At 35.6% G+C, this 16,477-nt stretch overlaps 2 protein-coding genes across 2 annotated transcripts; both read right to left on the bottom strand.

Moving 5' to 3' along the window:
- Window positions 1-201: 201 nt before the first annotated feature.
- LOC117924978 lies at window positions 202-6,118 on the bottom strand. The gene is made up of 9 exons (XM_034843741.1): window positions 5,888-6,118; window positions 5,572-5,756; window positions 4,395-4,576; window positions 3,580-3,864; window positions 3,429-3,487; window positions 3,283-3,319; window positions 3,072-3,143; window positions 1,260-1,584; window positions 202-719 (listed from the first exon to the last, which is right to left on the bottom strand). Exons 1-9 carry the CDS (start codon window positions 6,024-6,026, stop codon window positions 342-344), a joined length of 1,662 nt encoding a protein of 553 aa, XP_034699632.1. The 5' UTR covers window positions 6,027-6,118; the 3' UTR covers window positions 202-341.
- A 5,500-nt stretch (window positions 6,119-11,618) lies between these two features.
- LOC117925511 lies at window positions 11,619-12,900 on the bottom strand. Its single transcript, XM_034844532.1, has 4 exons — window positions 12,806-12,900; window positions 12,479-12,724; window positions 12,234-12,374; window positions 11,619-11,997 (listed from the first exon to the last, which is right to left on the bottom strand). The coding sequence occupies exons 1-4, from the start codon at window positions 12,812-12,814 to the stop codon at window positions 11,656-11,658; spliced, it is 738 nt and encodes a 245-aa protein (XP_034700423.1). The 5' UTR covers window positions 12,815-12,900; the 3' UTR covers window positions 11,619-11,655.
- Between the last annotated feature and the right edge of the window lie 3,577 nt (window positions 12,901-16,477).

The following is a 16,477-nucleotide window of genomic DNA, read 5'->3' as shown; positions in this document are numbered from 1 at the left end:
TCTTTAGTAACTTTCAAGCATTTTGCCAGCCACTAGCCAGTAATGATTTCCTTAAGACGGTGATCACAAAAGGCTTCTCAAAATGAACCTAATTAGCTTCTAGATCAAGGTCCATTCCAATTAACTTTCCATTAAAGTTATAACTAAAGGAAGCAAGCATTCAATTCATAGAAGTGGAGCACAAGAGGGCCATCAAGAAGGTTGAAAGCTGAAAACATGACAAATATCATAGCTGGCATTAAACGTAACTACTCTAATGTACAGAAACTTAGAAGTATACCACTCAAATATACATTAAAGAAACTACACTATCTAATGCGAAGAACTAAACTAGAAAATCTCTATGGAGCCTTCTCTTCATATGGAGCTCCGTAGTTTCTAGGCATATGCGTCTTGGTATAGACACGATGTCGTCGCTCTCTTGCATAGATTACCCAGAAGATTAATGACATCATTACAGCAACAGATACCATTACTAACCCAGTGTATATCCATTTACTATATTTCCGCAACTCAGGACAATGATCATCACTGATAACAGTGAATGTTTGCCTCACAAAAGTGCAGTCTTGGAGATCAACCAAGTACGGACCATAATGATACAAACCATAGCTGACGTTCACTGCAGCCGCCATTTGATTATAGTAGGAGGGGGTCAGTCGACCAGGAGTCGTACATATTCCAGATGCAGATACCTGACAGACATAGTTGCTCCACACCTGCTTGAAACAGATATTCAGATAAATTAGTCGTATTCTGAAATCTCAGATAACATTCATATTGGGAAAACTATGGTAGGGATGACTGATGAGGTAAAGGTATGTTTCAAACCACCAGAGAAGACCAATAGCCATTTCAAAAACTTAGTAGGACTGTTATATCAAGTACAAACTATAATCCTCTACAATATTAAAATCCCAGAAAATCATCATCACACAAAATAAAATCATAAGGCCTAAAGAAAAGGCCAGCAGGGAGAATATGCTTCTAAAATCATATTGAAAATTACTGACAGTTTATAATCTTGGCATTAATGAGAAATTTTCTGGATTGCTGATTGAAGGTGAATTGTCAAAATGACTTAAGCTAGAACATGACACCAAGGTAAAATTTCAAAAAATGAGTTTTAGCTATAAATGGAACTGCAGAAAAGCTTTCTGCTTTGCTAGGCTCTCCTAGGTGCCCCAATCTTACTGTATACTGCCTGTGAATTCCTTCTAGGCAACTCTGCCTTTGTTTTGTGCACCATTGATATTTACCTGTGTTGCATTGTTCAAGTCCACTTCACCAGCTGAACATTGCCTAGCTGTGAGATCAGCATTAAATGGGTTGCAGAGAACTGGAACCAATGGACCAGATTGATTGAAATACATAGGAACAAAGTTGGGTGCAAAGTTAATATTGCTGACATTGGTGATGACAGTATTAACCACGGTGACAAGTTGGTAGGTAACATCCTTAGTTCGCAACAAGGTTTCCTGAGCAGTTGCATTGTCCACACATGGCAATATATCATCTAAAGCTGTACGGGCAGTGGGGTTCTGTACCCATTCATCCATTGCAACACATGTGTCTGCCACCACACTGGTATGTGAAGGAAAACAAGTCAGATTTAAAGATTATAGGTCAAGTACAGAAGTTAAACCAACCAATTGAATCATCAAACATTACAAAAGAAACAGCATCCAAAATCATTATCACTTCTAACATGTATGCAGTTCAGATCCAGCCAAGTTACATGACAACCTTTTTCTCTTTTTAAATAATGACATATCAAGTACTTGTCATTTGTTTAATAACTTGTTACAACTCTTATGCATTAAGATTTTTAGTAATTCTAAACACTATCATAATTTTTAGGATTAGGATATTGAATGGCATATTGCAGCATTTTTCTATGAGAGGACAAAATGGAAGTGATGAACCAATCACAGGCCAGCAAAGAACATTTAAAAATATTTAACATCAAGTTAAATAATGGGTAGAATAAGGCTTAATCGAAGAACCACAAAAATAGTTGAAGAATGGGTAGTGTGTTAGAAGTCAAGCAAGTTATAGCATCATTTTGAACACCCTAAACTTTGTAATCAAATTAATGCCGCATTACTCTTAAATTTTATTTCAGAACAACAAGTAGCATAAACTATTTGTGAACTTGCTCACAGAGTTTATGAATTGATCGGATATGCAGGAAGGATCTGAGTGATTCAATGTTCAGAGTGGCTACTAAGAATACCAAATGTGACTCGCCCAAGTCCCATATTGACATATTATGATGTGGCTAGAGGTGTTGTCAGTCCATATGTAGGAAGGGTCCTATATTTCTCAGTAGATTAAAACTGAACAAGGACTGCTACCAAAGGATGCAATTGGTTCTCAAAAAAAAATTCAATAAACAACCATTTGAGAATTTAACAATGTGCACCAGCTAAAGAAAAGTAGAAAGCTTGTGTGAAATCCTTCTTCAAAGTTACCTCAATCCCGCTTCAAATTCTCAAGCAACGGGGGCTAGCTATACAAAGTTTTTTAACTTCATTTTTCAGATTTGTATCTTATTTATGTTCTAATACAACCTCAGTAGGAATCAAAAAATAGTTTTAAGATAAATCATTTGGTCATTTACATTAGATTTGCTTTAACCATGAATCTCATTATATTTTATGGCTGGAAGTAGAAATTGACATCAAAATCATTGAAGTCATGAGAGGGATGAACATAATCACACAAATAGTTGGCAGTTTCTCTACAATGAGAAAAAAAAATTGAAAACAGAACCATCGGGAAACATTTATCATGTTAACAGTTTAAAGAAATGTAGAGTAATTGACACATCTTAGTAATTTGCGGCTCAACAGGAACCATAGCATATCTCCAAGTTAATATTGAAAAATGATTAGAAACTTACAGAACAGTTGCACTATGCTATATATTAAAACTTAATATGAAACACAAAATATCTCCATCGGAACCATAACACATGCTAATAGCAGCCATTGACAGAGAACCAAATACATGAATGCTGAGGTAAGAGGCTACAACAATGATAGAAATAATAACCTATCAGGACTTACTTGTGGAGGAGGAGAAATATGCCACACAAAATAAATGTGCTCGTAACAAGAATCCACCCAATGATCACTAAACTGCAGCACATTAATCATTCAAGTATATATTTTTTTTAAGCAAAGATGAACACAAAAAGAAAAAGGGAAGTGCCATCAAAATTAAGTAATTTAGGAAGGATTATGAATAGCAACAACTTGAGAACTAAACAAAACTTACAAGTATACAAGACACTGCAATCCCAGAATGGAAAATACTGCAACCAGTAATCAACAAAAATAATGTTAAAAGAAAACGAGATATAAGTATGACAGGTCAGATTTTTTAGACTTTGCTAAATTAGATACAAGAAATAACAGACTTACAAAACCCAAGAAATACCAAAAGAAGCATGACAGCGGCAAGAACAATAAGAGCCAACCTCCTGCAGCGCATAATAAAAGGTAAATTTGATGATCAGAATATCTTCCTACTGCATTATAAACCACTAAAAAAATCATAAGAGCTTGTAATTACACAGCATCCAAGAGATCCTGTATGTCTTTTGAGTTCTTTTGAGTCTTAGTGTCAAGAGTGGTAGCAGAAGCATTAATCTTTGCTTCAGCATGATCAATGTTGGTCTGGACATTTGCAGGTAGAAAACTAGAACCTATTCCAATTCGCTTAGCTGCAGAGAGATATTCTGAGACATTCTTAAGGTTTTCAGAAGTTGTTTCTGCCTGATCCACCACATATCCCAGTGTGTTTGTTGTACTGCCATGAAACTTTCCCTGACCAGTGTACAGAACAACACATCCAATTCTGCAATCATAAATATAGTGAGAGAGTCAACAATGATCAAGAAAAACACATCCAATTCTGTCCAATCCTTATGCTTCTGTAACAGCTGTGTATATTGTAAGAATAATTCCATATCTCCAAAATAAGAAAATGCTGATGTCATATATCAAATATGAGTTGTCCTGATAACAAAATTCCATTCTTTAGCTTGGAATCTATTACTTGGTATTCAGAACTCTAGACTTCTAACCTCGAGTTCTTAGAAGTCTAGACTTCAAGCATATGTACATGTATTCCTTTGTGCCCCAGTTGTTCATTTATTGGCATTCCCTCTATTTACTTCTCCACATGCAATGAATGGAAAGGGGGTGCAGATGAGGGAATGCTAGTTTTTTATGTACATAGATAAAGATACATATTTGCTGGCTCATTGTTTAAAAGCTTCAGATTCAGAGCAAAAGGTAGTCAATCAACGTTAGACAATGCACAAGCATAAGCAAAAGAAATAGATGTTTTGAGTGGGCGCAGAGAGAGAAAGCAGAGAGAATTACATGGCAGCAATGGTGAAAAGTATGAGCAAAATAAGAGAGAGTGCATAGGCCGTTCGAGAATAGCCATAAGGTTCTCGTCTACAACAGCAATAACAGAGACAGATGAGGGACAAGCATAGCCCAAAGAGCACAAACCAGATTCCACCAAGGACGAAAAAGGGCACTGCAGTGTAACTCACAGACTGCATTCAAACATTACCCAGAATGAAAATGAGATGATAATAATAATATTTATAACAATGATGATAACAGCAGCAGCAGCAACAAAAATTAAATTGACCAAGACAAGCAGCACAATAAGTTAAACAATGATAAGAAAGCCCAAACAGAGCCTAAGAAAGTCCAATACCCAGGGTCATGAATTGAAATTCTTACAGACTATTAAAACTAATCACATTATCACATGAGAAAAGCAATTTTGAAGATAAAAGAATGTGTTAATGGATTATAGGACCTCATACTTCACCACAAAGATTTACAATATGTTTATAAGGGAGAAATTGGAGGGAAAAAAGGGAAGCAAATTAGAAGTTGGAACCAGCAAACTCCCATATCTGGAACCAACAGATCTGTAAGGAAAGGAATTAAGAAAGGGTTTAAAGAGATTAGAATAAATATATTCTATCAAAAAGCTGGTGAATTTGGACAAGAATGCATTTTCACATTTAAAAATACGTTTCTACGTGCCTATTTTCCACATTTCTGCTTTTACTTTAATACCAGAACGGAAAGGCTGTGTCTATGTTCAACAAGGTAAAATGTTAGAGAGAAAAGAAAAGAAAAAATATTTTATTTTCTTTAAAAAAAAATGCATAAGTTACTATCTAACTCCAATAATAGTATATTTTCTTTCCTCTTTTTCATACTAAAGCCAGAGAAAATCTTTTTCCTCATTTTTTTTCTTTCGTTGGTGATTTCCTGGACAAACATAGCGATAAATTTCCGTATATTAATTCATATTCCTGAAGAAATTAAGCAAAACGGATGACAAAATACGTTATATTCATTACAGAAAACTACAACCCAGTACCAAAAATGCAAAACCCAGGTGAAACAACGGGTAAAAGATATTTACAAAAAGATAAAAAATAAAAAAAAAGAAGAGAGAGAAAGAGAAAGAGAGAAGAATACCCAGATAAGGAAACCGAAAATCAACCAAAGGTTTAGAAAAACTTACAGCCCAGTAATGGCCATTACTGATATTCCACCCACCAGTGTAGTAGCTGAACCCATCGGAAGGGTCTTTCCTGTGAGTTCTTTTGGCAGCCAGTATCAGAGACGAGTTGTCCCCGCTCCCTTCTGCAAGAGACCTCCCTGTCTTCCATGGAACCAACCCACCATTTACCCGCCCTCCAAACACCTCTACACCACCCAAAAAACCCCCAAAAATCACCCAAAAAATAAAAAATTCAGAAAACCTAGTTCCAGAACGAAAAACAAAAAAAAAAACTTGCTTTCAGAAAAAGCAGGGAAAAAGAAAAGAAAAGAAATACCTTGAACACGTAAAGGCTGGGGATGGTGCAGTTGAGAACTTCCATGGGAGAATGTGAAGGAAGTAGAAGCTATGAAAATACAAAAGGGAAGAAGAAGAAGAAAAGCAGAGTAAGATCTCAGATATAGCATAATGCTCATCTTTCGCTCTGATACAGCAGGCTCCCCTCCGGTCTGCTTTGAGAGAGAAGAAGAGGAGATTTATTACTATTTTACGAAGCTGAGATCCTCGGCTTTTCGTCTTTTGCGCTTACTCAACCCATTACCATTTCGGCCTCTATACTTTGTCGGTATTCCATCTTTTTTAAATGACAAAAACACCCCTCTCTCTCTCTCTACCACAAATTAATCCACTAATTAAGTTAACTAATTCCCCCTCCCTAAACTCTTTAGTGAAGTTACGACTCCGATTCCAAGGTCTGCAACACGGCATTACTGACTTCGAAATTACAAAGCTACCCTTTCGGCAAATACCAAATTATATCCTCAATAATGCTTTGGAAATTAACAAAATATTTTTTTAAAATAATAATAATTGTAACAATATCTTTTAGCAGTCCTTCCAAAGGCTTCAAGTTGAAGAAGGGCTGTTTGGGTTTCAAATTACGACCTTGTCCTCCTACCTAACGACAACCCAAGAATGGATTTGGTTTTGGGCCATCATGGTCATGTTCGATACTGTTTTTATATTTTAATTTATTTTTATTTTTCTTGTGATTTTATTTACTTAATTTCACGTTCCTCCACGTTTTATTATTATCATCATTTTGACGTGGCAATAATTGTACGCCTTGTCACGTCAGTTTCCTTTTGACCATAGAGTGTGGCACAACTGCACAATTATCAACCAAGACCAAAAGTGGAAAATTAGGTGAAAATAATGCCTTAAATTTTGAATTTTGATTTTTTTTTTTTTTTTTGAATCAGAAAAGGCCCCAAAAAAAATAAAAATAAAATTGTATAGTGTTTACAGGTGTCATCTTGGGTGAACGTAATAATTCACTAATTCCAAACGATTTTAGGATTCCCAGTGACAGCCTGACAACTACACCAGGATAGTTTAGACTTTCCACATAAAGCAGTAAATTTCCTTTTTGAATCTGAATCATTTTGTTGCGGGGCATTTTGGTCCATACAGTTCTGGATATGGGGTTCTGGGGGTGAGATTTTTTTGAGGAAGCATGATGATGACGTGTAATGAAGCTGTCCCAAGACAAATTAAAAAAAAAAAAAATCTATTTTTAAGATATTTTTATATGTCAATTTTTATCCTCCATGATTGCATTCTTAGACAATTATATTAAATAATTTATTTGGAATTTAAAAAAAACTGAAAAATTAAAATAAAAAATAAGTGATTTTTTAGAAATAGAGCTCATCTTTTAAAAATTATCATTTGCATGTAAAAAGATAAATTTGTTTTTAAAAAAGGATTAGTTTGAATTTAAAAAAAAATGAATTTATTTTTTAAAAATATGAGTTTAATATAAAAAATGAAATAATTTTTCAAAATGAAAAAATAATTCATATTTTAATATAACAACTAAATTCGTTTTTTTTTTTTTTTGTAGTTATTTTATATATAATAATTTTTCAAAAACAATATTTTAAAAAAACGTCTCACTTTAGACATTTCAACTTTAAATTTTAATAATAAGCAAATTGAATTAGAAATTTGTGTGATTAACGTTTTTTTTTAATGTCTGAATTGACAACACTTAAACTCTGTTAGTTTGTTTGATAATTATTTTCTCTCATTTTTATAAAATAAAAGGCTTTTAAAATTTTTAAATATTTTAAAATAAATTTTAATTTTTTTATATCTATTATTTTACATATAAAACAGTTCTATCCAAACATGCCCTTAAATAATAGCCTCTTCCTATGAGGCTGCCCAAGTTCCAATACTTCAAGTGCACGCCTACATTTGTAAACTTAGAAGCCACACTCAAAAAGTTGTCACGGTTTAAGCAAGAACGAGAGAGAAGGGAGAGGAGGAAATTTGGGGTGGAGGATTTGTGTGAAAACGTGTGAATGTGACGTTTTGTAATTGAAAGTGTCAGCCACCTGTCAATTTTTTACAATTCTGACAAACCATCGTGTCCGCCTCCCCATGTTCCTGCTCTGTGGTGTCTCCGCGTGCCTTTCTCGCTCTTTTGGATCTACGTAAACTATTCCCATAGACCCATCAAATTATACTATACTTTTTATATATTCAAACTATATCTTTTTTTTTTCTTTCATACCATGGGGTGTAATCTTAATCGAAGAGACGCCAAATGGCTGGAGAAAAACTTCGGTCCGGTACACAAGGTTGCTAATCCAACATTAGTCTACCAAATAATTACTTAATTATTAGGGATGACCGTGACCATGAACCTGTCCTTGTGTACAGCTGGCAAATTTTTATAAACAAACCCTCGAAATCGAAACCTCCCTCTATACTTCACACAGGTTCCAAACTATAATTTAAATTGCGCCGTCACTGGTTTTACATTTGTAGACATCTGCCGACTCACTTTTATAATCTCCTTGCCTTTCTTTAATCACCTTTACCTGCTTCTATTTTAAATCATAATCACACTTATTATTTTTTTTAAAAATGAGTATTTAGAGGATGAGATAAGTGGTGGTTGAGGTGGAGAGGAGGCATTGGCATGTGGGTGACAACGTGGCATTGTAATGGTGTTGAGATTTGAAAATGACTAATTTGTATGAGGTGTTTAAAATTCCGGCTAATGGGACAATGGGAGTCAGAAGTGAGCGGACTGCAAGGGGGTCCAAATTCTGAAAAGCAGAGCTCTTACAAACTGCATAGGAAATAGTCCCTCTTTTGACTACTCCGAAAGAAGTTGCTCCCACCCATATCACAGCTGTTCATTCTCTTATTTTAAAAATTAAAACCCATAAATAAATAAATTCAAGATGCTGCATTTGCCCACAAATACTCAATGATGTGCAATCATGTCTTCATGTGCATTGATCCTGTCTCCTATGATTGTTTTTTTTTTCCTCTTATTTTTCAAAATTAGTGTTGAAGTAATCTATTAAAAATTGTATTTTAGGATTTAATATTATTAACCATAAATAACACAAAAATATAATATTTTTAAGATGATTTGACAATATTTGATCTTACTTCTAATAGTGCACCAACACTCAACAATCCACCTGAATAAATAAAAAAAAAATTATAACAATAAAACTCTTAAAAAAACTTCCTTAATTAAGTTTATACTATTTGAAACATGAAATTTTAAATATAAAAGAGTTAAACGATTCCACAAGTTGATCGGACAACTTAATCCCCGATATTTTAAGTAAAATATAATAAAATTGAATAAAGTCTTTTGGAGTAAGTGGTGATTTAATTTTTCAAGGAGAATATGGAGTGGTTAGCTTTATTCCCGAAAGGAGAAAGTATAGAATTAGAATAGGATGCTTAGTAAAGACTAAAAGCCAAAAAGAAGAAAGAAAAAAGGAAAAAGAAAAAAGAAAGATCATATAATGGGGCCTACAATTGAGAAAAGATGCCCAATTTAAAAGACATTAGGCCCCAACTTTGGTAAAAATATTGAATGTGATATTGATTAGGGTCCAAAGGTTTGGTTCCAAGTGCCTCATCAAAGATGCAAGATGATGTCTGAGATTATGATATGTGGGATTAAGTTTTGGTTCCAACCCAAGTTTGAAAATGATAGACATATACTTCACCTGCAACTAAAAGGATGTTTGAAACTTACAGGCGCGTCTGAGCCGGTGCATAACTCAAATTTCATTTTATTTTTGATAAATAATTGGTAGAAAATATAACAATTTTAGAACCCATTTTTTAAAGGGATAATTTCAATTCAAATACTTAATTAAAAAAATATTTAAAATTTAAATAATTTCAAAAATTCTTATCCATGAAAAAGAGGGGGTGGGTTGGTTTCTTTTCTTGAGCTAATGATTTGAATGTGACAATTAACTGGGGGAGCCCTTCAATCTTGTTGCTTCTTCAACGGCTAATTATAAGGGCAAGAGACGCGCATCAAAGCTATTCAAATCACCCATAAAAAACTTGTCATAAATTGGGGCCCCTGCCGTTGAATATCTTGAGTGCATCAACATTTTGCTTCATTTTTTCAACCCCAGATTTTGGCCCCTGATCACAAATCTTCAAGGAAGAGTAAAGACAATGACAGTTTTTGGCTCTAATGGACCTCTAATCTTTACCCGTTATCCTCATAATCAGTGGGCGATGACTTTAATTTTTGAGCTCAAATTAAATTCTCTATTCGAGTCCCAACTGTGAGTGAAAGGATCGAAAATTCATCCATTTATGGATGTTAAACTTGTTACATATTTACGAGGCCAGTCCAGAAGCCCAGTCTTTTGGGCTTAAAACTGTTTAAATTAAGCCCATGAGATGGGCAATTTTTTTATTTATTGAATTATTGGGCTCAAGTTAACTGGTTGGGCCTTAAATTTTATTTTCTTGGGTTCTTAACTAGGATCACCTGGCCCAATATCAAGTTTTTAATTTTCCTTGTAACATGTTTTTTACCTTTAGTTTAAGTATAGTAAAAAATCGAAGAATATGCAAACGACATCTTATTAGTGAAGTTTTCAACTCATGTCAAACAAATATTTTTACCAAGTAAATATCAAATAAAAATACCACAGCCATGACATGACAGAAAGAATCATATGATCATGACTTACAAGTCAACATTTCGTTCATCATTTTCTTTAATGTATTCTTGATTATCTCCTAAATTTTAGGTTTGATTGGCTTTTTTTTTTTTTTTTTTCAAAATATCCCCATAAGGTCACGTGTAATTAATAAATAAAATCAAATACAAAAATCACGAATTTGGGTGAATTTCAGAATATGAAATCTGCCACGTCATTAATTCTAATGCATCAGAATCATGTCCTGATCTCATCATTAACAAGCTTTGGAAACCCAAATTAAATGAGGAGGGATGAAATGATGAAGAAATTGCTTCACAGACTCGCCTGCTTTACAAACATCATGATGCCCTTTTCCCATTTCATTAAGCCCAGTTGTCAGTGTTAACTTGTTAAGCGTAGTAGGTTTTGACTGGTCAAAAATTATTTTGCTATAAGATCACTGAATGAAGGTGTTGTCTCTTACGGTCAAAGTCAAAGGAAGCCCCTCCTTCCTTCCAAGATTTTTACTTCTTTTGGGACCTCCAGGCTCCACCATGTGAGGGGTGACAAAGATTACAGTGTTTAATAATCCTTTTTTTTTTTCCCCATGGAGCTTCCATGCCTTTCTTCATTATATTCTAATGTGCAGAAGGTTACTTCATCGTCTGCAAAATTCAAAATTTGCGGTTCAATTAGGTTTATAATATATGTTTTTCAAATGACTTGTTTGATTTAATGTTTAGAGAATCGATTCTGGGAAGATAGAGATGCATTGAGAAGTTCATGGGAATCAAGTGGAAGGCATGAAGGGAGGGAGATGGAGGCCGTCCAAGATGATCATGACTTAAATTAATATCATTATGATATTAAAGCCTTAGAAAAATGTACAAAACCATAACTTGGAATTGGGAATCACGTGATGCCATTAAGACAAAACCCCCGACCAACTGAATAATTAACTTAAAACCCTGAAGAGAACTTAGAGAAAGAGAGCTGTTGAAGAAGCTAGGGTCAGTCAAAATCTCAACAAAAAAAAAAAAAACTCAAGTAGTAGAAGCTTGTTTTTTTTTCTTTCAATTTTTGTTCTCCTTGATTAATTTATTTTCTTTGGCTAACACATAGGAGATCTATGAGGAATGCCTTTTCTTCTACTCATGCTTGTAGCCATGTCCTCTTCTGAAACCTTACTAGCTGATCTTCCACACACATACAGTCCACTCCGCTTCTTTCGGACTATCTCAGTGCACATCATGCTCATGTTCTCCGAACCGGAAGAGCCCGAAGACGAGCTCATTGGCTCATCGCAGTCCACGATCGTCGAGTGGGGTGTCTCATTGGTCATCTCATCCTCTCCCATGTCTGGAGGGACCAAGAAGTCTGGACTGAGTTGTAGAGAGTGGCATGTCCTCAAGTATGGGGAGAGGTCTTTGTTGTGTTTCAGCAAAAAGTCCACCTGATAATTAAGATCATGAAGAAAAGATCAAAATCTCATCATCGTCAACAAGCCTTTTCTCCCCCCTTCTGTATTATGATATGTAGAAATACAATATCATGGACCAAAATTCAAGTTGACTGAATGCAATAATTCGACAATTGAATTCAATTATGAAAGGAAGTGCAGTTATATTTGGAGGTTCTTTCAAATGAAATGATTATCAAACTACAAAGAAATTATGAAGAGGATGCTACCTTGCAGCCAAGAGAGCAGTGGATATAAGGTTCTTGGAGGCTCCTGTCACAGGAAGTACAATAGTTTCCAGACCCTTTAAACTGCCTATTCTGAGGTCGTTTCTTGATGAACACCACTTTTGCGCTATTAATAGTATAGGCCTAAATGAAATTTCAGCTATGTCAGAAGGATATTTATTAAAGACAACAAGTGTCAAGATGCAAAGAGAGAATTCAGAATATGGAATTCTCCAGGTTGCACCAACCTGAACATTTGAACAGTCTATGAGCTTCTCGAGGTCTTCCAATCTGACAACATCATGATACACATAACGACGAACCTGAACAAGCCTATGGAAGCGATGGAACTGCAAGCAATGAGGGCAAATACTGGTGCAACAATCCAAACAAAGGATATTCTTCTCATTCTTCTTTGCAGTTTCATGAATTGAGCAACTCACGAAGAATTTCTGGGTGTAGAGGGCTTCCAACCATGCTGGTTTCTGAATTCCCTATAAACCATTACAGAACAACCCATTAATCATCTGTACTGAAAAGCCAATAAAAATTGAGTAGAAAGAGGGAGAGCATACCATGATCATATCAACACAAGAAAGAAAGACTCTCACTCCTTTGAGTTGTTATTGAGAAAGTGATGCAGAAGAGAGCAATAGAGAGGGAGTAGGGTATGGAGATAAGAGTATTTATGGAGGGTCACAAGAGAGGTAAGGGTATATATTTATTCATTGAAAGATACACGGCATTTTGTCAAGAAGTAGGGCTTGGAGAGAGAGAGGGAGAGAGAGGGTGAGAGAGAGAAAGCATTAAAGAAAGGGAGTAGGATATGAAGAGAACGTGGGCGCTGTTTCCGTGTCTCCCATACTCTACAATCCCTTTAAACAATTCTTCTAATCTCCTTGGCTCAAGAGCTGTTAACCCTAAACCAACTAAGCTCTCCTTGGAGGAGCTGCCCTTAATTGTAAAAATTTCCTCTCCACAGTTATTTTTTTCATTTGATTCTCATCTCTTAGTTGGTGAAATGTGGTGGAGCTGGCCTCTTTGTCTTGAACTTTGAGATACTTCAATTAATTTTTATGTTTGTATTCTCCCTTGTATTCGCTTCAAGTGGTGACAGCTTCATACAGCTCTCTTGTTCATGCAACAATCACGGGTACACAATGATCATCTCCATTGGAGACATTTTTGAGCTCTCAACTATTGGCAGTATCTACTAAACTTGACTCCAAATACCATGAGTACTTTTGGCTACTTCCCTTTTTGGACTTAATTTCTTCACTACTCATTATATATACCTCCTCTAAGTATAGTTGATAAAGCTTGGGGTATTGCCAGTGGTTTATGTAATTTTCCCAGAAAATCTTGAATTGATGTTTTCCATCGAGCACCCTTTCCTTTACTGGTAATTGGTCCAACTCCTAAGTCCTAACTAAAGTAACCAAAATTTAGTGCATATGGGAGAATGGGGCAATTTTTTTTAAAGAAGTTTCTAAGGGGTCCAAAGCTATAGCTAGGCAAGCCTATAGAACACATGTCTAGCTATATAGCTAGTATAAAAAGAAGATCAATATATTATTAAGAAGGCGAAAGTTTGTGCCTGCAAAGGGTTGGCGACCGACCTAAGTTATGACCCAATTTTCAGTCTTCACATTGACAATTTCAATAAAAAAAAGGAAAAAATCTTACTAGTACAATGCCTATTAATCATATAAATGTGCACGCCCTTGTGAGTTTGCTGGGAAAGCTTTTGATATATGTTCCCATCTCAAGAAATGAAGTTTGATAGAGGATTTGCTTACAATGTTATGCCGGTTGACAGCTGCAACTGGGTTAGAATTGGGTCACGGACACAAATCTCCCAAGGAATTAAACTCATCTAATTAATTAATCCATTAATCTTTGTTGATTTCCAAAGTCAATTAAACGATGACCCAAAGCTAACTAAAAGTGCCATTCACATTTAGTTACACCATGTATTACCACATTCAAATAATCATCCTTTCTTCTTAGTGGAAAAGTTAATTAGTTAGGCAGGAGTACTACTAGGGGGCAGCTAGGATATTGAAATCTCCTACATACATTATATTCAGCCCACTTTGCCCGACGTTCCTTCATTTACGATTTGTTTGGCACTTTTTCTTCACCATAATATGTCGGGTTTTGACAATATACGTCTGCGTTGAATCTGGTCAATAATAAGTTGGCAATTATCATCATTTGATCGATAAAGCAATAGGACATGTCCGAGGAGACCTGGTTTTGGGGGAATGAAACATGGCAACATTCAACCAACTACTCCACTAATGAAAAACTGTGCTTAAATTATGCAGTTTTGCTGCAAATATCGACAGACAAAAACAACTCATTCAGCACTACCATACCCTCAAAAACTATTCCCATCATTAATAAGCCTATGAGTGCTAATTTTGAGGAGGCCTTGCCTGTTTGCATCTCTAAGCTTTAACCAAGAGTTAGTCTTGGGTTTTGAATGCTATGAAATTAATTATCATACACAGGTTATATTATTAATAATATTCCCTCGATACCCTTCACTCCATTCAGGCTGCAGCTTGTTTGATTCATCCAGTCACCAGCCAGACCATGTTACTGCACTTTAAGTTATGCTAGCTAGCTAGCTAGCTCTATATATCTTCAGGAATCAGCTCCATCAGTTAAGCAAATGACAAGTAGTATGAAACTTAGTAGAGTAATATTCAATCCATCAGATGATTACATGGCAATTAGGCCAAAAAAGGTGTTCTTACAGCCCCAACAGTGCCCTTGATTTTAATAGTAAGAATCTTTAGTAGCTTCAGATTGATTTGTATGATTCTATGGCTTTAATCAACTGCAATGGAGTTTGCATGAATTTCATGTATTACTCTTCACGATTTTCCTCAATCGATATGCTGTTGCTTCAATCCCAGATGAAGAAGAAAATGTGAGTTCATTTGCAAAAGGTAAAATCACATGATAAAAGAAACCAGCAGGTACGAATGCATGCTTTGTTCATATCCTAAACTGATGTGTAAAATCTTGTTCACTGTCAAAAAGAAGGGAAAAGAGAAGCAGGAAAAAAAAGGGCATACGAGAACAAATACTTTTGCTGCCATGCACATTACTCTAAACTCCTCAAAAGTTTCCCAACCAAACACAATAGTTCTGGGAAAAAACTCAAAAAGAAAGAAAAAAAAAACCTAATTAATTGTTTGCTTAGTTCCTAAGTACCTCGCATTAATTTAGTGTCTAAATTCTAACATAATCAAGTAATTTTTTCTTATTATTAATTTATGATATTCAAAGGCAAGAATCACTGTGTAAAAATCATTGAAATGATGAACAAGAATCCGCTCCTTTAAAGAACGGAATGAAGTACGTACGCTTGATTTCCTTTCCACCGGCCTTTCAGAAGATGGACATGACTTGGATCATAAACATGAATGATAGTGAGACTTTTCTCCTACCTTCATCCACAAGTTATACCCACCCTGCTTCCCATTACATGATAGCAATGGCGTGCCACAGGAACTTCTGTTGGGATATTTTAATTAAAAAAAACTTGTAATTTCGTAAATAAATATAGCTTGGCCTTGGCCTTATAAACTACCCAAGAGTCCTCATCTCAGTCACTCGTGTTCCTTTTTGAAAATTTTTCTTTAAAATAGAAATATTAATTTTTAGTTTATAAGCCAATTAATTAAGTGTATCATATTTGGTAATCCAGGGCCTTCTATACCAAGCTCTTACAAGAGAAATCAAATTCAAATGTTGGGTTATCGAAAACCGAAACGGTGCACGTGTGCAAGTAATATAATATCTGAAAAAGATGGGGGGAAGACAGAATTATAGAAAGAAATCAAAGAAAAGGGGAGGGGCGAGGGCACGTGATAAAGAGGGTCCCATGAAGGGAAAAGTAGTATTATAAGAATGAAGGTCACGTGGAAGGGATCCAATGGCCCTGACAGATGACATTTACAAAAAAATTATTCCCGTTGCCACATCCAAAGTGGTTGGGCCTGTGGTCAACGGTCAAAGGGCCCATTCACTGCAGAAGAGGGCAGGGCAGGGAAGGGAAAGAACGAACAGAGGATGGGAATCATGGGATCAGCGTGTGAGCCGCACGAGGGGGGCGAGAGCCAGAGGGGCACTCCCCACTCCCACTCCCCCACGTGCCCTCATCCCTCCCTTGCATGCCCTTATTTTTAAGGCCATGGGTCACGTGAAGGTGCCCTTTCCTCAGGCCCTTT

Source organism: Vitis riparia, chromosome 11 (assembly GCF_004353265.1).
Source record: "Vitis riparia cultivar Riparia Gloire de Montpellier isolate 1030 chromosome 11, EGFV_Vit.rip_1.0, whole genome shotgun sequence".
NCBI lineage: Eukaryota > Viridiplantae > Streptophyta > Magnoliopsida > Vitales > Vitaceae > Vitis > Vitis riparia.
This window is presented reverse-complemented; position numbering and strand designations above follow the sequence as displayed.

Bases quoted from the DNA above. Each gene is read 5' to 3' on its own strand.
- LOC117925511 (XM_034844532.1), bottom strand. The intron at 12,375-12,478 runs GTTGGTGCAACC...AATTTCATTTAG, and splicing joins TAGACTGTTCAAATGTTCAG to GCCTATACTATTAATAGCGC. The intron at 11,998-12,233 runs GTAGCATCCTCT...CTTAATTATCAG, and splicing joins ACTGCTCTCTTGGCTGCAAG to GTGGACTTTTTGCTGAAACA.
- LOC117924978 (XM_034843741.1), bottom strand. From the start codon at position 6,026: ATGAGCATTATGCTATATCTGAGATCTTACTCTGCTTTTCTTCTTCTT. The intron at 4,577-5,571 runs GTAAGTTTTTCT...GTTTGAATGCAG, and splicing joins GTAATGGCCATTACTGGGCT to TCTGTGAGTTACACTGCAGT. The intron at 720-1,259 runs GTAAATATCAAT...TGTTTCAAGCAG, and splicing joins ACTTGAACAATGCAACACAG to GTGTGGAGCAACTATGTCTG.